At 33.5% G+C, this 20,998-nt stretch overlaps 2 protein-coding genes and 1 long non-coding RNA gene across 3 annotated transcripts; all 3 read right to left on the bottom strand.

Annotated features, from left to right (window-relative positions):
* On the bottom strand, nucleotides 1-567 carry LOC126704972 (uncharacterized). Its single transcript, XM_050403948.1, has one exon. The coding sequence runs from the start codon at nucleotides 565-567 to the stop codon at nucleotides 1-3; it is 567 nt and encodes a 188-aa protein (XP_050259905.1).
* A 132-nt stretch (nucleotides 568-699) lies between these two features.
* On the bottom strand, nucleotides 700-14,931 carry LOC126706136 (uncharacterized). Its single transcript, XR_007648522.1, has 3 exons — nucleotides 14,859-14,931; nucleotides 12,072-12,143; nucleotides 700-1,470 (listed from the first exon to the last, which is right to left on the bottom strand). It is a non-coding gene; the product is annotated as an uncharacterized LOC126706136 (long non-coding RNA).
* A 2,598-nt stretch (nucleotides 14,932-17,529) lies between these two features.
* LOC126705800 (classical arabinogalactan protein 9) lies at nucleotides 17,530-20,414 on the bottom strand. Its single transcript, XM_050405011.1, has 2 exons — nucleotides 19,625-20,414; nucleotides 17,530-17,860 (listed from the first exon to the last, which is right to left on the bottom strand). Exons 1-2 carry the CDS (start codon nucleotides 20,216-20,218, stop codon nucleotides 17,774-17,776), a joined length of 681 nt encoding a protein of 226 aa, XP_050260968.1. The 5' UTR covers nucleotides 20,219-20,414; the 3' UTR covers nucleotides 17,530-17,773.
* Between the last annotated feature and the right edge of the window lie 584 nt (nucleotides 20,415-20,998).

Raw genomic sequence — 20,998 nt, 5'->3', positions numbered from 1 at the left:
TTACATCCCATGCTTGCCTAGCCTAAACTTCCGCCCACGACACAACGGCTTAGTGATCTCCATTTGCACCCTTATTCGCAGAAAACTTCCCAGGCAAAATCCACTCCCATTTGCATCCACCTTCTCCACTTCCCCTAGAGTAGCTCCGATACTCATTCCCACTGTCTTCGTTTGACACATTGTAGGCAGCCCATGTATTTGGATCCAAAACGGAGTCCTGTCGAACTTGATATCTTGCACCGCCTCCCCATACACCAGTTTATGAAGGACTAATAAGTATTTATCAAAAGACCACGGGCAAAGGAAAAGCACTCTATCCATATCATCCTTTTTTTGAAAAAGAAACATGACCTTATTCTCACCCAGATCGCTGACCTCGAAATTAGCCACTGTTTTCCACACCGATTTCAGCACCCTTGCAACAGACTCTAAGTTAACTCTCCTCTTTGTATAGAACTTCCCTAGAAGGACTAAGCCCTCCTCTGGTACTGGTTTGTGGATTATAACTTCAGCATCTTCCTTCAATGACAGATGTAAACCTGCACATCTCTCTATAATCTCCTCCATCTTCAAGCTTTTGGAAGAAACATAAATCGATTCTACCGCTTACGCAGAGAGAAAATATGCCTGACGGCAACCGTACTGCTATTACTAGCGACTTTTTTCACCTCTAGGGTTTCCAAAGGAAACTAGAGAGTATGTTATTTATAAAATACATTGAGATACATTAGACTTCAAATTTTTTTCTTCTTTGATGCAATCAGCTTAGTACCATTTTGACGTTTTTGAAGCATTTGGAACGGCATACTTTTATCATTAGTTTTTTCATCTTCAGTAGTTATAACGACAATTAATTGAGGTCTTTTAACAAATGTTTGTCCTATGTTTATTTTTTGACTAGCAATGGACTTGTCCTTCCTTGATTTCCTTACAATTTCCTCTATTGTGTCCTGCAATAATTTGCACTTTTATTAAATGGTGTTTCAAAAAATGGAAGATTATATGCATGTTGCTTAAAATTTAGAGTGCTTTCATTGTACTATGTTGACTTTGATGGTATCATACAAAATTTTATATATTTTTTCTTATTTTGATAACAACTTCTTATGTACCAGTTAGATATGTATACTAAGTCCCGTGCAGACTAATGTTTAAATCATATAACAAGCAAGGTGAAGTGTGTATGCTTCAATTTCAATGAACTATAAAGCATACTGGAAATATCATGTAAAGAATAGTCATGAATCCTATGGTACTTAGGTGTGATAAATATACTAAAAATAGACTTCAACTTTATTATTACCTGATGTTCTTCAACTTTATGCAAGATCTCCGTCTCTAAAATCTTCGAAACGGTGTGATTTTCTCTTCCATATTTCAAATTATATTCATCAAGATGCAGTTGGAAGAAACATTCATTGCCAATTATTCTTTGAATCTCCCTTGGTAGGACACATCCAATTTCAAATTCTGTACAAACAAAGAGTCATACAATTAGCAAAGTATATATGCATGTATGCATCATGTCCAGTGTAATTAGTTTTTTTTTTTTTTAATTCAAAATTGAAATCTCTCTTCATAATGACCAGTAATGTTCTTATTGTAATTAATAATCTAATCTATTAAAGTTTTATCATTTTCTTTTGTAACTGTTTTGTATGTGATATTTGCACAAACTGTTTATATGAGGAATACCACGGATGATGAGCGCCTTCTACAGAAAATGGTGTGTTTGTGTGTGTGTGTGTGTGTGTGTGTGTGTGTGTGCACATGCGTAGCATTGGTAAGAAAGTATCAAAACTTCAACTCTCAGATAATAAAGATCTATGTTGACATTTATATATGAAATTACCTCTTCTTGCGTCTCTGTAAGTTCTTTTACAGTCTTAGATATAATTTTTTCAGCTCATTTATCAAACAAAATGTATGTTGTTGAACCGGTCTCATCTTGTACTTGGACTTGTATTCTATAGCTATTTCAGATACAAAGTTGTTAGTAGAAGTACATATATTTTGTTTGTGTTTGTGAACTTACCAATCATTTTTTCGTTTACCTTGGGATTGCAAATTTTTGCTCACTTTTTCAACAGTTGCACCATTGAACTTCTTTGACTTGTTTTACCTTCGACTTGCATGTAAGATATGCAATATAATACCATCCATATATGTTGTTGATATTAATGATTTTGGCATTGCATGTCACCAATAAATCTTGTAATACAAACTTAAGTCAGTTTTTAAAATTATATCTTATTATAAAACACAAACAATTACCATTTACGATAAATTCATATTGTAAGAGTAAAGTTGATACCATTGTCTCTGGGTTCCATTCCAAGTCCTTTATTTCAACAACTGTTTTTCTATTATGTAAGACAAGTTCTTCATCTTTTATTTTAGGTAGTCCCTTTGGCATAATTTCTTTTACATTTATGCCCATTGTGGTGTTCAATCTATGCATCAACATTAACATTATTTTATATTTGTTTGTTGAATATTTAATTTTTTATCATAATCGTACAAATTGTAAAAAGAAACAAAAAGGATAGACACAATTTATAAGTAGCATCTTCTAGACGTGATATATGTAGAGGCTAGAGGATATATTTCAAGCATGACTCCAATGTTTCATACAAATGCTAGAAGTTCAAATATAGTTTGAATTGGTTTTAACACAGTTTATGCCATCTATCATATCCTCTAAAACTGAATGAATAAATAATCGTTTGTCTTTTAACTAATGCACATATAAGAGTAACTATCCAGAAATTAGATACAATTCAAAAAAACAATAACATAACTATTTCTACATATTTAATTATTGATATCTAGTATTGCCTTCAAAACTTTTTTACCTCATCATATTCCATATGAATATATATCTAAACAAATTGAAATAAACATGTCTTTTCTGAACATACCTGTTGGTCTCTTTTTTTAATCTCCTGTAGTATTTGTATTACACAATTTTATACTATCTATCATTTAAAAAGTATCACAAAGTAGCCACCAAAAAAAAAAGTTTAACAGTAGTTACTTGTCTTTAATTTCTGCAACTTCTAGAATGTCTAGATTGACATACAGCTTTGTTGCAAAAGTGGATGATAGTTGATAGTCACCTACAAAAAAGTCGTAAAAATTTATAAGGATCATTGATACATAAACGTTATGTACTTAATAAATGGCTCAGTCAATGGTTATCTCTGTAAGTTTTCACAATAGTTGAAGTGACTATTACAATGAATGACCCTCTATTTGTTTTGTAGGAATCATCATCTATTTGTTGTGTAGTATTTCCCCTCAAAGTTGTTTGAACTGAATTATTTTTGAAGTTGTTTATATGTAAGTTTGAGCTACTAAAAATTTATAACATATGAGGTTTAAAAAATGTATATATATCTTACTCTTCTAACAACAATCAAATGTTTCTAATATTTGTTGGACACCCTCTTATTTTGATCTTCTCAATGTCTTCGATGTAGTCCAATATGCCAATCACATTTGGTAAGAACATGATATTATTTTAGATAAGAGTCAGTATTAAGTTATCAATTGTTAATTTTTAGCTTACTAAAAGTAGTTGCTTACACATAATTACCAAACTGTGAGTTATTAGCAAATAATATATAAATGGTATGTGTAAACTAACTTGTAAAACAATTAAAATTACCAGTCAAGTAAGTAGTCTCGTAGCAACGAGAAGCTATTGCTCCATAATCAGCAATTTCAAATTGGAATTGAGGTATTAAATGATCAAACCCACATATTTTTAAAACGGAAGTTGTTGACTTGAAAAGAATTTTGAGATTATGATGTACTGGATGATAGTTTCCTTTATTTTCCTCAACTAAAAAATTTGTAATTGCATATAGACTCTCATCATTTAGCTATGGACGGTAACTATGAGCCAGAATCTTTTTGATGCTTGCATGTATTAATGTTCCTTACAAACATTTCAAATGAATTAGCCCTTGATCAAAACGACCTCAATCACTCATATTTAACTAAAGAGAAAAATAACATTAAGCATCAATTTATGAGATAAATAAATAATTACATACACACACTAAGGAAATCAGTTGAGAAATAGCCCGATTACATTAAACTTATATTTATTTGATACATTGGTTAAGATGAATTTTTTTTTTTTAATAGAAGAGATATACGTGCTTAAGATAGAAATCAGTGATTAAATTACCCCTTGAATGAATAGAAGCAGTACATAACTACCAACTTACATTCACTCAGGGTGGCATAATGTAGAGTTTTTTCCCTATGACCTCATTAATAATAGACATCTAAAATCAATTTAACCCAATTTAAATTGATTTACTCAATTTAACCCAAAATCAATCTACTCAAGATCCCCAAAATTTGCATATAGGTCCTGGGAATTTTAAGAAAATAAATAAAAGAACAAATCAACATTTTAATCAAAATTGTAAGCAACATAGCATCAACACACAGATTTAACAAATAAAAAAGAATTCTAGCATGAGTTAGAAGTCCTGTTTATTTACTTGAAGTTGCCACCTTAGATTAATGTATATAATAGATTAGACTTTATTGATGAAAGCATTTTGCATTAGCAAGAGCAATTTATTATATTTACATGGTGAGTTTTTTTTTTTAGTTCATGCAAATCATGACCACATAAAACATAGACATATTGCATGGAAAAGAAACTCTAAGGACACCATATTAGTAAAATTTATTCTAAAAGAAAACCAATTATGAATTTACCTCTTTGTCAACCAATTATATCAAGACTGATCAGGTCATGGTTGTTTGTTATATTAATTGCATCCCACATTCGTAAAATTCTAACTTTCACTTTCGAGTTGTCTTTGTCCCCCGATATCTGCTTCAAAGTTGTGTACTCTATATTGATTTGAATCTCTAATATCTGCACAATTTAAACATCAATAAAATTTATATATAATTATGGAGTAAAATCTACTGTTTGCAACATTAGTGACAATCTAAGGCCATTTCTACTTGTAACTTTGGAGATGGCAACATATAACTATCCATGACTAAAAAATGGTTTGTCCAAAGAAAGTCCAACGCATTTCAAAGATTGACCTTAGCTTTTATTAATTGTCATAGCAAAGCAAACTGATAGTGGAAACTGTCTTCTCTTTAGTACAAAAGGCTATTTAGATTCAAAAGGGAGCAAAACTATTCTTGGAATAAATACTTTATCTCCAACATGAGATCCTGATATTATTTGGGCTTCTAAAATCCATTTTGATAATTGAGTGACTAAGTCTAGTACCATTGCAAAGTCCAACACTTTGGTTTAAATTTCGAAGTAGCATTATTGGTAGTCCTACTTTCAACTTGAGTTTATGGTTTGGAATACCAAGGAACTTCAATGAATTTAGAAACTCTCTTGGATACATGACATCTTGATCTAGAATGTTGGTTGAAGCTTTACATATTGAATTTGCACTAAGATATGTTTCTTCATCAACATTAATAAGGTCAATCATGTAATCTTTTATGTCTTCAACGACTTCATTTGTTGGAGCTAAAATTCCCCTCTCTTCTAAATACTTTGAATCATTGAATTTAATATGAAAGTCAGGGTAGGTAGCATTCATGATATTATTGAAAGGATGAGTACTAGGTTGAATTAATAATTCATGTAATATTTCAATCAATGCTTCACTTTCAATGTTATTTAGTTCACCATCACCAATTTTCAATATCCATTCAGTAAATTCCCTTGCAGCAATATCACCTGGGTTTTTTGTGAGCCTCATATTTTTTGTCAGAATGAAAACTCTACAATTGTTCCATAATGAAGGCTTGTTAATTGATGCCTCAACTATTTGTTCTCTTTTTCCTTTAGCTACCACTGGTAATATTTGTCTAAAATCACCACTAAGAACAACTGTTTTTCCTCCAAAACGTTTATCTCCACTGTCACTGCCAGTAAAACGAAAAATATCACTTAGTGAACAATCAACAGCTTCAAAACAGTTTTGGTGTGCCATAGGAGCTTCATCCCAAATTATAAGACTTGCTTTCATCATAACTTCTGCAATTTGTGAAACTTGTTTAATTCTGCAAGTTGAATGGTCTATTACAATTATTGGCATTTGAAATCTCGAATGAGTCGTTCTTCCTCCTGGCAACAATAATGCAGCAGTTCCAGATGATGCAATTGCAATGACAATTTTTCCTTCTAAACGCAATCAGCATATAATGGTTTTCCAAAGATAAGTCTTCCTATTCCTCCATGTCCATATACAAATAAGAAGTCACCTTTATTTCTCAAAACAAAATCAATTACTGCATCATATATATTCTTTTGATCAAAATTAAGACCATTAAAAAGTTCAATATGTTCTGCTGCCAAAGAATCTCTATCATAATCCAATTCTTCTTGTAATATTCTATTGTTATATTGTCTCAAAAGCAATGTGTTTGAATATGGTATTGTTTCAAATTCTTGCAAAGACCTTCCATTTTTTATCAAAATTTGTTCTATATCACTAAGTGCATAGTTCTACAACAGGAAGTCATCAAGATGTAGATTGTCATAGCGTAAAACTGCTCTTTGACGATGAAGAATGTCCTCAAATAATAGCCACCAATTCGAAATCCATAATTTATAGGGGTCAGAAACCTCACAAAAAATCAGTATTGTGACAAAAAGCTCACAAAGTTGTTTTCCTAAAGCCCAATGTGATGCATGATTTAAAGCTTCATGCCACTCTTTGTCATCATTAAGCAAACCAAGCACATAACATGCTGATATGAAATCTAAATTTACTACATTATTTATAGTTCTTATTTCTTTAAAGGATCGAGCTCCTTTAACAACATTTAATATCATCCGTAAATAAAAACGTTCTCCATTTTTAGGATGAGCATAGTATATACTCCCTATACATCTTCCAAACTTCTTCAATCTCCATTCCTTGTCTCTTTTATGCCAAACCCATTTTGTTGAAAATTCAAAATAAGTCAATTCCCTTGCTTCTTCATACAATTCATTTGCTTTCATCCATTCTATAAATTTACTTTTTCTAATATCTGGTCCATCCACAACGTTATCTATATACTGAGTATCCTTAAAACAACCGGTTGTTCATTTTCGATATGGAAACTAAGTCTTTGAATAGCAGGCTGTCGATAGTGGATTTCAAACTCAAATATCCTCCAGCATGCCTCTATGGCAAACACATATCTTCAATTTAAGTATTCCTTAACTTCATCCGTATCTGTCATATTTTGCATTCTAGTAAAAGCATCAACATGTAAATTTTCTTCAAGAATCAAAATTGCACGATTAGGTCCCTTCGTTATGTATTTGAATAAGTATTTGATAGACCTTGAACAATTACATCACTTGACATTTATGTGGGCTTGAGATTTCACCAATAAGTCAATATTGTGAGGAACTATAAATCAATTATCGAGTCTAACTCCATTTCTTTCAACAAGTATTCCATTATTCCTTCTTCTATATATTGGGAAACCATCATTATTAACAGTGGTTTGAAAACAAAATTTCTTAGGAAAGTGCTTGACACATTTGTTCTCAATCATACAAAATTTATAGATCTACAAAGACCATGGACCATGTATTGTTTGACAGCATCATAAGCTAGAGGTTACTTATTCAAATTTGGAATTTTTGCTGAGATTATCTTGTTAATTTCTGTTGCTATAGGATGCTTGTCATCAGTGACGGAACTATAGTTGGACTTGGGGGGGCAGTGGCCCCCTAAATTTTTTCAAAGTTTTTTTAGTATATGTAAGGTTGAATTTAATCAACCATCTTGTTGGCTTTATTCTATGCCAAATTTGCTTGTATTTCAGCAATTAGTAACCCTATATTTAGGTGGGTTTGTTGTAAGGGTAGTGAGTGAGATAGAGTGTTGAATGCTCAAGAGTGTGCAAGAAAACAGAGTCCCGTGGCTGGATCTCGCAGGTGACTCGCGGCTGCAAGCCGCCAGAAGCAGCACACGTGCCAAGCATGCCAGAAGCTAAAGCATCATGCTAGCTGGAGTACTATAGGACAAAATAGGACAACTGGCTGTTTTGTTATCGTGCGGCTGGAACTCGCGACTCAGTCAAGCTGCAAGTCCAAGCCGCGAGCTACCCCTGTTTTGAAAAACCTGACGTTACACATTCTTTTCTCACCCCAGTATAAATATCCCTTATACCCACAAATGAAAGAGGGCTTCCAAAGGGAATTTTGAGAGAGAAACCCTAGAGTGAAACAAGATTGATTCATCTACAATCTTTACATAAGAGTCTCTTCAAATTCCTCAACTCTCTTCCTTTCCATTGTCAAATCTTTGAGAGGCATTTTACCAAAACCTTTTCTCACCATATCCATTACTGTGAGAGGGCTGTTTGGTGTTCTGGGAAGCAGTTATGAAGGAACCAATCTACATTGGTTGATACTATGGTCAAGTAGCGGAATCCGGGAAGCTAGAAAAGAAATAGGTTCGGGGCAACCTCGTTGGAGCAAGAAGCTTGGAAGGCTTAGGTGCACTGGGTAGATTAGGCTTGGAGGGTCTATTGCTATCCATGTATCCCAACTACATTTTCTAGTGGATTACTTACCGCTTGGAGGGCGACAGAGAGGTTTTACGCCGAGGGCTTCGGTTTCCTCTTCGATAACACATCGTGTGTTGTCCTTGTGTTTGCATCTTCCTTCCCTTTTATCTTTGCCTTTTATTATCTGCTGTGGGTTGTGATTTTAAATTGGCTTAGATTGTTTACCAATTCTGTTTTATAGCTTTTGTTCATTTTCCGCACAATAGTTGTTTGACATAAAGCTTGAATTGGTTAATTTGTAAATTGGGAGTCTAAACGTTCAAGGGTGTTTTTACACTATTTGAACTTTCAGTATATATGTGTGTGTATTAATTTTAGCAATTTTTGTTTCAATAAATTTGCACTTTGTCCTCTCAACAATATTATTGATCTTTTTAAAGGTTATAAAAAATTTTATTGATCTAAAATTTGAAATAAATTTAACAAGCTTAACAAAAAAATTTACCAATAACAAACTTAAGCCCGGCCAAACGACACCTTAAATCAAACCCACGCAAGACACAAACAAAAAATAAAATTAAATTAAAAAAAAAATTCCTAAGCCAATTCTAACTAGTCTAAGTGAACACCCACACACATTTGACAACACACAAGACACCCAAAAAAAAAAAAAGTAAAAAAAAAAAGCTTAACTTTCTAAATTAAGAAATGCTACGTCCACAATATTTTCACAACAAATCACATGCGGTAAGTTATTATTGGTTCTAATTTAAATCCACAACTTAAATTACTTTTTTGCTCACTTATAACAACCAATAATAACTTACCACATACGATTTGTTGTGAAAATGTAGTGAAAATATTGTGGACATAGCATTTCTCTTCTAAATGAATGCTTACTTCGAGTTTCAAAAAAAAAAAAAATTGTTTATACTTTTGCCCCCCCTAACTCTAAGGGCATGTTTGGTAGACTGTAATAGACACTATAATGTAATAGATATTCCTATGGCATAACTATTCGGTTGTTTGGTTATGTTTTTATTACAATGAATAGTTATTCCTTATGAATAACTATTCTTCAAAATGAGGAATAATTATTCCTTATCAAAAGTACTGAATATCTATTCCTTTACCTTATGTAATAACTTTTTAAATTTTTTTCCTAAAAAGCCATTAGTTGTCACATCTTCAAAAGGAAAGAAAATAAATTTTCCTTCTTGTTAATTATTAGCACTATTTTGAACATCCTAAAATAAGTGTATTTTAGGAAATTTGACTTAAAAATGATTTAATTACACATTCTTTTTATACTCTACTAAATTGTGGATGCATATTCAGGATTCTATTCTTAAATGGTCACCAAACTAATGAATAGTAATACTTATTACATTCTAATTTAATGTATTCCTTGTAATACTTATTCCTATTCCCATGTAATAATCATTACAGTGTACCAAACGTGCCCTAAGTCCTAGCTTCGTCCCTGTTTGTCATCATTATGTAAAAAAAGCAATATGTGTGCATGAGGTAGGCCTTTCTTTTGATATTCAGTGGTGTAGACAATTGGTACCAAAATATCAAGCTAATTATATTAATTTAGAGTAATTATGAAGATCAAAAAGGAGAAAGCAAAAAAAAAATATTAAAGGTGTGTAGTTTAGTATACCTGCAATCACTCTTCTAAAGTGTCAACCATACTTTAAATCATTTAAAAGTTGATCAAGTTTTATCTTGAATACTCTCAAAACCACATTAGGTTGGTCTTCTACTTTCTGCCCAGGTTTCCTAGACATGAAAAGCTCAATCTCTGGCCATTTTGCATTGCATGCGAAGGTAATAAACAGATTTGGATAGCCAGCCCATCTACAGATCTCCATTGCATCTTGGTAATTTTCAATCATATACCTTGGACTTCCTGTGAAGCTTGAAGGTAAAACAAATCTTTTTCTAGCAGATGCAGGGGTAGTATCAGCCCTCATAATTGCATCCTTCAATCCATTATACAGTTCAATCCTCAACTTTTCTTGGTTATTCTTCACCCGCATAAGTCTTATTACCTCAATACATGTATAGGCATCTACATCAAATTGTTGAAATAATTGACCACCAGATATCAAAGTATGTCCCTCACCATTACACTCTTGCAATCTGAATGCATAATACTCTCTCATTGTATCGAAGTCATTTGTGTCAGATCTGATCTCATCTATATTTCTGCACAAAATGCCAAGCAAAAAGCCATCCTCACCATATGGAAATAAAAGAGGATATTGCAATGCCATGTACGATGGATGCAACTCATAGATCCTATGTTTCCCTCCTTTTAACTCCACAATAATATCATGGTATGCATTATCAACACCAATATCGCCAACAATGATTGTAGCAATTTCAGAACATGTAGGAAGATTGAACTCTCTTCCATCTGTAGTTCGTGAGCCAATAAGTCTTAATCTTAAACAATGGATATCACGTTGTATGAAATGATCTCTAGACATACAAAATATCTTCACCAAACTGTTTGACTCATCAAACATTTGGACCAATGTGTCAACAATAGATGGATCAAGGTCTTTATTAACAAGATTTCTACCAAAGGCATTCATTCTATATTGGACTTCATTTTTAGTATCATAGAAATATAGCTGTGCAAATTGTGGGTCCTCACCATTATTAGGAAGAAGTGTTCCAATCCTATGGTGGGTTTGACCATTAAGTCTGAAAATGTAAGGGCCTCTACCATCGTTAACTTTATTATCCACCTTGCCACCTATGGATGTCATTGCAAACATTGCATTATAACTCCTTATTTGAGTTCTGAATGTTTTAGATCGTTGTACACTAAGAGGATCTAATAGCTCATTAAGAAGAAGAGGTGTTTTTTTTTTAAGCAAAGGCAACTTCACCTTACCCTCCATACAACACAGAAAATTTTGGATTTCTAGGCCTCTTAGATTTTACACTTCTTTCTTCATACCATAATACTGCACCACAATGGTTACATACATAAGAAGGTGGGCCAAAATTCCAAGGTTCAATATCATTAGTTAAGTTCGACTCATTTTCTCCAAAGGAATGGAAAATATTAACATCAATATCTAACGAATCTTTTGTCTCAAAAAGGTTCGTACTTGTACCAGGTAAATGTAACGAAGAATTTTCATGATTGACCACCGTACTATCTCTCCCCCCTTTTTTTTTTTGTTTTTTTCAAGCAATGTCTATTTTTTTTGTATTTCCTAGCTTCGGTAACTTTATTTTGTAAAGTATTTTCTTTCATATTGTTTTCTTTTGGATCGCTTCTTAAACATTATCATCCGTCTTTTTTGTCGTGCTAATCTTGTATTTTCCATTTTTTCTTTTACTATTATAACATGGTAAAGTGGAAAAAAAAATTAGCATTTGTTTTAAAAATCAAAGGGTACATATTTAATAATCTTTTTACACTATTTTTGTCCAAATATTTTTTATTGGAACATCAACAAATGATAAAGAGATACAAATCTAAATAATTAAAAGCAACAAAGGGAAAATTAGGTTGTACTAACCTCTCAATTTAATTTAGTAGATCTTCTTGAATAGAAAAAAAGGTCTTACAAGCCAAAGCAGAGATGATAAATCTACAATAGCACGTGAGAATAAAAATGTCATTGAAAACACAAAACATAGCAAAACATGGCAGGTTTATTTGAAATAAACAGTAAGAAATCTGAATGTCTAATAAAGCCAAACTGAAGTTTAATAACACTAAAATAATTCTATGTTCTATTCTGTATATAAGTATTCAATAAGGGATAGAAAAAATAGGGGAATAGTGTAAGAGAGACTACAGAAAAGAGTCAGAAATAATCATTGTAAGGAAGTTGATAACAATTTCCTCGACAGCAAGAATCAAGATTAATTACACAAAGGTTTCTCAAACTTATTAAGCTTTACTTCGAAATTACACAAAGAGATAGATTAGATTATATGCACACCCAAGTTATGGAATTCATGAAACTTTTCACCCATTATTATGTAATCAACTATTCATAAAAATAAATAAATAAAAGTAAATCATCTATAAGTACTCAAATCCAAAACACTAAGACATACACAATAAAAAAAATGAATAAAAAAAAAAAAGCAAAGCTAGCAACAACAACATAAAAAATAAAAATAAAAATAAAAACCCTGCCAATAAACTGAGCCTAATAGCCTGAGAAGTACAAAAATTAACAAATACCAAGTCTAATAGAACACTTTTGAATTATTTGAGAAATTATTCTTAAAGCAAAAAGAAAGCGTAAGATGCTCAAAAAAAAAAAAAAAAAAGTATTCTAGTAAATCATAGACATAGATCAATAGAGAAATAATAGTAAAATTAAATATCAAGAAAAAAAGAAAAAGAAAAGGAGATTAGAGAAAATGCGGTTCAATCTGCAAAAACTAAGTAATTAACATAAAAAAATCCAATAATTTTACTTTAAAAAATTATAAATAAAGGTACTCTCCAAACATTCAGATTTCAAACCATCCATGTTACTAATATGGCTATTAAAATCAAGGGTCGTTTCCATTTAAAAGGTAATCCAGCAGTTCAACGTTTGGTTTTTTTTTTTGTTTTTTGTTTTTTTCTTCTTCTTCTTTTGAGAACGATTCAACAAAATGTATATCTAAAAATTAGTGTGTAAACCATACAACCATATTAAGGAAATAATTCCTTAACATGTTGTAGTTGACAAAACATAAATCAATTCAAATTTTAGGGGCAAACCAAAAAAAGCTCAAACCTAACAAAAATCTACCCCCCAAAAAAAAAAAAATAATAATAATCAATACAACAATAGAACAAAACAGAGCTCAAGAAATTGAAAAAATAAATGGGAAATTAGGGAAAATGGTAGCTGTAGAGATAAGGGCCCAAAATTGTATATTGAGCCTTGGGCTTTGGCCGAGGACGTTGATTAGTCCGAGGACGAATAAGTAGTTGTGAGGGTGTTGAGTTCAGAGTCTCATGAGTAATGTGTAAGCTAAGGTTGAGAAAGGTGGTCCAAGGAGGATTGTCTCCTCGGATAAAAGAAGCACGGATCAAATGTATGTTCTATCACTCAAAGTGACTTTCCAGAAAATGCCACTGAGAGGGACATGCCTTATGAACGTACTGGAAGAATGGGAGCTTAGAAATATTTAAGGGAAAGCTGATACCACTGCATTAAGGCTACGTTTGGATTTGGCTGAAACTGAAAAGTTTGCGTCTGCGTTTTTCCTTTTTTTTTTTTTTTTTTTTTTCACGCGTTTTTGAAACTTGCGGCTACTGTTCATGCACTGTTCAATGAACAATAGCCGCAAAGTTGGACTTTTCAAACTTTTTTCAGTCAATTAGTGCACATCGTGTACTGTTCACGAACCCACAAATTTCACTTTTCAGCAATTTTTTCATTAAAAATGAGTCCCACGGTACTATTTACACATTTAAAAATTATTTTGCTATAGTATTTTTCAGTTTTAGTTTTCAGTTTTCAGCTGTATCCAAACGGACCCTAAATGCTCTCTAGCTAACTTTCTCGCTACATTAATGTAAAGAAGACCCCTGAACAGTGCTGTCTTGGCTGCCTCAACTCACAGAAGGTCTGAGGGGGTGTTTGTTGGGACAGGCACTCAAGTAGTGGTTTAAATGATCAACAAGTGTATGGTCAAAATCATCAAAATGGAACTATATAATGTAAGAGACCCTCCATGGAAGAGAGATCAAAAAATAGAGAGAAAAAGGATGGTAGCAATCAAAATTGTATTAATAATTCGTTCAACTGATTTATATTAGAACTTACCTCCTCGGACTGTACCGAGAGTGAATTTATTTGGATCAATCCTTCTTGCTTTTGTTTGATTATCTTTCAAACCCATTCTGGCCATTGTTCAACTCATTAGGGCCTAGTTCTCTAACCCACTCTCTACAAATTTATTGTACTAGGCTCACTGGCCCAATATCCCTTTACATTTTGGGTTGGGATCCAAAATGTGTCCTTTCAGTAGCCAAACCTTAAACCTTGATTGAGTAATGCAGCAAAACAGTATTTAACAAAATCTTTGTTATTTATATGTTTGTTTCTATTAAAAAAATGCAGTAAATAATTCCAAGGAAACCATAATTTCACTTTGAGAAAAATCATCAATAAATGTTCACTCTACAGTAATTGACAAAACATAAAGGCAAACGAAAAAAAAAAGAAGTGAAAACCTAACAAAAATTTGCCAAACAAAAATAAAATCTAACCAATACAACAATCGAAGAAAACATAACTCAATAAATTGAAGAAAAATAAATGGAAAATTAGGATAACAGGTAGCCAAACCTTAAACCTTGATTGAGAGATTCTTTTTGTGGAAGACCTAATGGGTTTATCTGGCATAAGGAATTAGTAATCTGCAATTGGAGAAAAAGATGGAAGAGAAAGAAAAAAAAATTAAATTCAGCAAATGGAAAAACAATCTGTAGGCAGTTTTAGGCAATTGGGAATGGTAGTTGAATAGAAAAAAAGAAAAAGAAAAAAGGAAAAAAAGAAAAGAAAAAAGCATGCTTACCTTTTGAATTGTCTGTTGTTGCAGAGAAGGAATGGTTTTGACTTCTGAATAGTTTGTTGTCACAGAGGAATGGCGATAGAAAAGTAATAGGGTAGAGAATGAATAAAGCAGTGAAAAAGGGAAGGAAAGGGAAGGAAAATTGGTAGGAGAAGTCAGAATGAACATTTAAAACAATGGAGGGAGGGGTTTTGTATTTGCGTTTGTGCGTTTGGCCGAATGACTGCGCCGCTTGATGTTTTTATGTTTTCGCACTACTTGAATGGTGTTTATAAGTTTTCACGGTTTTTTTTAATTTTTTTTATTTTTTTATTTTTGCGCTTCCTTTTCTAGGAGTGTGGTAGGTTTTTAAGGGGGTTTTTTTTGCTAACGTGGCAAAACCTCCTTAATTGCAGGAATATGCTTCTGCTTTTATATATAGTATTAGATTAGATGTGTCTAAGAGGATAAACATGAGTTCAAAAACTCTTAAATAGAGGAACTAGAGGGAAATTTGAATATCTTAATTCATCTACCTCTATAAAATCAAGAACAAACCATCATGAAAAGGGGATCCAACTTTTAGAATTCAAAAATTATGTAAGAGTGAGAGCCTTGTAGAGAGAAGTTAGGTTGACAATATTCAACATTACTCTTTACAAGAAGCACAATTAGATGCTGGAAAAACTCCAATTTTCCAACCTCTAATCATTCCTTATCAAATAAAATCCCAAAAACGAGGTGGTATTATACGTAAACATTGTATGCAATATCCCTATCACATGGGTGAATCCCACAACCCTATGTAAATGCAACTATAACAAAAAATAATAAATCGTCTAAGTAGGACCTTCCACTTATTGATATTTGATGGCACAATTTACTTGGAGGGAAAAAAATATATATTACAAGTTTTTTAAATTTTGATATCCCAAACCCACATATAATTGATTAACTTTAGGTACATATTTGAATGAATAATAGCCTCCTTTTAGCGAAAAAAACGAGATGTTAATAACCTTTTGTATTTATTACCTTTCACTTGTGGAAAACAATTTTTTCCTCTTTTGGTAAGTACTGAAACTCTCTTCTGAAAATAAGATGGTTAAATTATTGAATGGGAAATGTTAACCAATGCCCGTAGTTTAGGAGTTATTTTTAGAAACATTTTATTGGGAGAATGATAAAACAATAAATGTTGTTGACAGCTTTTTGTATTTTCTATGAAAGTGGTGTTAAAACTTTCTTATTATGGTTTATTAACAATTGCCCTAAGGGCATCTATTAACACGAACTTTATTTGAAATAACCACATCGTGTGTTTGGTTTTCCGAGCTTTATCCTTGCCCAATCAAAGGGTAACCTTTCCTCAAGTAAGCTGAAATTTGTTAGTTTTCATGATTCCTTCCTGCTATAGAAATTGCTGAAAGTTAGACCGAAGTCGATGAGGCAATGCAAGGCTAAAGTTTGTCATAGCCCAGACCCATTTAAAATGGATAAGATATTTAAGGTATCCCCTCTATGGCTCTACCATGTGAGAAGGTTAGGATGTATCCATGTGAATGGCTCATGTTGAAGCAAGTAACAACTCAGGTTGTATTGGAATAGAAGACCATTTTTATCACTGCAAAAAGGTGCCGATAGCCATTAAAGAATGTCTGCGATAATATGGGTCCAATTGGACCATATGTTCACACTTCTTTGGATATCCTGAATATATTATATCAACAATATCACATATATATTCATATATTCTTTTGGTTTCAAATACGTTCAGATATAGTGTGACTTGCACTAATTCAGATATATAAAATGAATTGCATTTTAATGGGCCATATGATGTTCTGGTCTGTTACGTCCACTTCTCTTTTGCAATGCAATGGGCCATATGATACTTTTAGTCTCGAAAGTCCATGGTACGGCCACTTCGACTAGCACTCTTTTCCAAAGCGAAGGGACATGTCCCGCTTTTGGTCTTGTAAACAATTCCTCTGTTTCACATGAATGAATTCTTTCTTCTTTTTTTGACCCAAAAGTACACATAATTGAGAAGGCATAATCTTAATTTTATTTTGATCACCCCTTTTATATCCTCCCTATCTTTTCCTCACCCAATTGGAGGTTTCCATTCTGGTTAATTATAATATTTGTAGGCCTAATTGTACTACTCAACCCAGGAAACTTGATAATATCAAAAATGTAATCCTCAAGAACGTAGGCCATTAGGCCAAATCATACAATTTTCCTTTAATTTCAACAAATTAGTTTCCCACTCTTACCAAACATGCAACAATATTTTTGCCTTTAGGCGGGGCTTCATATATGCTCTAAAGTTTTTTTTTTTTTTTTGGGATAAGTGCTCTAAAGTATTTAATACGGAACGGGACTAATATGCTATTTGAGTATGTATTAACAGAACTGAATAAAAAGAGAGACAATAATGAATAATCAATCAAAAGTGAGGCATAGACAGAGAAAGAAATTTGAAAGAAAGAGGTAGCTACAATCCAATACAAAACAACTCCCCTCAATAGTCAATAATACATAAAACTCCCCTCCAAAAATCTCCCAAAGAATTCAACCGAATGTATATAGCTCAAATACATGTAGAAAGAAAGTCCCATCATCAGGTAGAGCTATAATGATGGGCAGTAAGTAATATATAGAGGCAAAAGTGATAACACAGAAATATGAAGGTAAAAACGCAGCTCTAAAGAACCAACAACCATAGGAGAGCCCATCCAAAGACCAAGCTCCCAACCATCTTCTGAATGGACAAGATCTTCTCCACCCCACTCTGCAATATAAGGTTGCACCAAAGCTTGTTAAACAATAATAGCATTAATTGTAAAAGACAATATAATATATATGAAACATCAAAAACTAAATCCCATGACACAATTTTAGTTTATCATCGGACATTCCATATCGCCGTGAAGAAAAATCCTAGACATATTTGATCATCCCCTTCCCCTGTTTACCATTTTCAGGTATGTGACAACATGAGCAAGGGTAGGACAGGTTCTCAGTTGCTACTTGAAGTGAAATGTGTCTAATTACTTAATTGTGTAAGATGACTACCAAAATCTCAATCAACCAAATATCTTTAGCAATCATATATGTCTGGACATGCAATGTAGATCCTTTCTAAAAGTAATTACAGTCAATGAAACAGAAACATACACCCAAAAAGAACATAAATGAAAAAGAAATGTCTATACTATACTAAAAATGATTTAAAGTTGCAGCATAAAAGTAGTACAAAATTTTACTTTGGGGCCAGTACCTGTTAGCTACTGCTTTGTTTTATTCTAATATAAATTGGGACCTTTTTTTTTTTTTTTTTTGGAGAAGAATATAAATTGGGACCTGATTTGTAAGAAAATATTTTTATTTTAAAACATGGTAATAAATAGTTATTTTTTTTAATAATCAATAATAATAAAACAACAAAGTCCCAAAACTTTGGTGAGTTTGCTAAAAATTAGTAAATATCAATCTCACAAATCTAATATAATAGTATTTTTTACATGGAAACTACCCTAATCTCAATCTGTAGCATGATCCATTGGTATGCAAGTTCACTTTTTAAATTACCAAATCATTCATTAAAATACTTTGCACCTGAAACTGTGTGAACCAGCACGCACGAGAGTACAGGCACCCCCCATGCTATGACCTATCTTTATCTTTGCAGACTTAGAATTCTGTGTCTTGTGTTGCGGTCTCACTCCTAGCCACAACACTTTGTGCCTCTCTATATATATCTGCTCAATCGCTAGCTGGCAATGGCATCAACCCCTCCAACTTTCTCTCTTTTTCTTTCCCTTGTCTTTTTTATTGGTTTTTTTTAATAGGTCACGTTTACTTCCTTCGTACGGTGCAATCAATTACTATTCATGTGAATCGTCTGATTTGCTATTGTTATACCTGATGAAGGATAAGAGGATAGGGATGGAGTAGAGAGTAGTGTCCGAAAATCTTTTTTTTTAAATTTTAAATAGTTAAAAAAAAGGAACACGTGCTTTTCTGACTATACAGTACTAATCAGATCTACACGGCTCCCCAACCTCACGTGAGTTCCAGCCAATAGAACTGGAACACCGGAGACACATGATCAAAAGTCTGACACACAGAAAGATCCACTTCATCCTCGACTACATTGCTCCCTCGCCGCAACAGGAAAAAACTACCTTGGATATTAACTTGCTCTAACTAACTCTATAAACTAGATCATCATAAGTTTAAGGACTCATTAATCCAAATTAACATTCATCTTATATTTTTAAAAAAAAACATTGATTATCAACTGTTTAAATTTTTTTTTTTTTTTAAATGTAAAATTACTATCACTATTTTTTATGTATCTGATTCTATATCACTTTATTAACATTTTGGAGACTAAAACCAGGTCGATCGTATAGTAATACTTCAAAGTTGGAAACCTTAAACACTAAGATCCATCGGCGCTAAACGACGATGGATCATGTTCATGTGCACATTTTTATGTGTCTTATATATATTATTTATTAGTAGGGCAAAAAAGGAGGAGGAGACTTACGTCGTCGTTTTGAGCTGGTCCAGGTGCAGCAGTTCCGAGCAAGCTAGGTGCTGGAGCATCAGTTGGTGGAGCCGGTGGACTCAGCCCCAAGGGAGACGGAGCTGGAGATTTCACCTTCTTCTTGCTTGGTGCCGGTGCAGGGACTGAAGCAGGTGGCGATGCGAGTGGTGCAGGTGGAGGCACTGCCGGTGGTGGAGTTGCCGGAGGAGGAGTTGCTGGTGGAGGGGTAGCAGGTGGTGGGGTTGCTGGAGGAGGGGTAGCTGGAGGTGGAGTTGCGGGAGGAGGAGTGGCTGGTGGAGGAGTAGCAGGAGGTGGAGCGCTTACTGGTGGAGGAGTAGCCGGAGGAGGAGCGCTCACCGGTGGTGGAGTAGCCGCCGGTGGAGGAGACTGAGTAACTGGAGGTGGCGATGTAGCGGCAGGAGTAGGCGGTGCAGTGGTGGTGGCCGGAGGTGGTGCACCAGATGGAGGACTTGACTGAGTCGGTGGAGAAGGCGTGTTGGGAGTAGAGCTGGGAGAAGTCGCCGGAGATTGACCCCCGACGCTGGCGATCACAATGCAGACAAATCCTACAAAAAACGCTGCCCTCCGATCCATCGTAATTTCTCTTATCGTGCGCACCCTCTCACTGCTTATCCTGCGCACTGTCAGTGCTCAGTGCTAATAAGACCCAGAGAGAGCGAGAGAGAGAGCGCAAGTTTTTTTTTTTTTTTGTTTTTCCTTTTTAGTTTGTGCGAGAGAGAGTGTGTGTATTTAGTGGGAAAATGGTACAGAATATAAATAGGCGTATAAGGGTTTGTTTGGGGTTTTGGTTTTTGGATCTGTGAGAGACTTGTTATAATAACTCTGTATAGGAAGGTTCGGGATTATTGGTCCACATTGGATGATTTGTGCTACCAAACAGATCTGTAGCCGTTCGATCATGATGTGGGTCCCATTTATTTTTTTGCTGTGTGTGGGGAATGATTGATCTGGATGCCACGTGGACTACCGGCTTTTTAATCCCGTTGTTAATGTGTGTTTATGGTAGTGAATCTTGGTTTTACTAGGTTTGTTGGTGGTTCTCTTTTCGAGTTTTACCTTCCTGGTACGTAAGAAATTATAAGTTCTTTGTGGTGGATAAGTGACGTGATTCACTATTCTATTAAAAAATTAATACTTGTTTAAAATTTTTGAGTTAGAAAATTTTTTAAAACAGAAACTAATTACTGGCTCAACAATTTTTAAACAAGTGGGAGTCTTTTAGTGGAATAGTGGATAACAAGTGATTTGATCCACCAGAGAACTATATAATTTCGGAAGTCTTTTAGTAGAATGGTGGACAACAAGAGACTTAGTCCACCAAAGAACTATATAATTTCTAAATGTATGGGTGAA

Source organism: Quercus robur, chromosome 11 (assembly GCF_932294415.1).
Source record: "Quercus robur chromosome 11, dhQueRobu3.1, whole genome shotgun sequence".
NCBI classification, from domain to species: Eukaryota; Viridiplantae; Streptophyta; class Magnoliopsida; order Fagales; family Fagaceae; genus Quercus; species Quercus robur.
This window is presented reverse-complemented; position numbering and strand designations above follow the sequence as displayed.

Coding starts and splice junctions, on each gene's coding strand:
- LOC126705800 (XM_050405011.1), bottom strand. CDS start 20,218: ATGGATCGGAGGGCAGCGTTTTTTGTAGGATTTGTCTGCATTGTGATC. Junction 17,861..19,624: donor GACCAGCTCAAAACGACGAC/GTAAGTCTCCTC, acceptor CTTATATTGCAG/AGTGGGGTGGAGAAGATCTT.
- LOC126704972 (XM_050403948.1), bottom strand. CDS start 567: ATGGAGGAGATTATAGAGAGATGTGCAGGTTTACATCTGTCATTGAAG.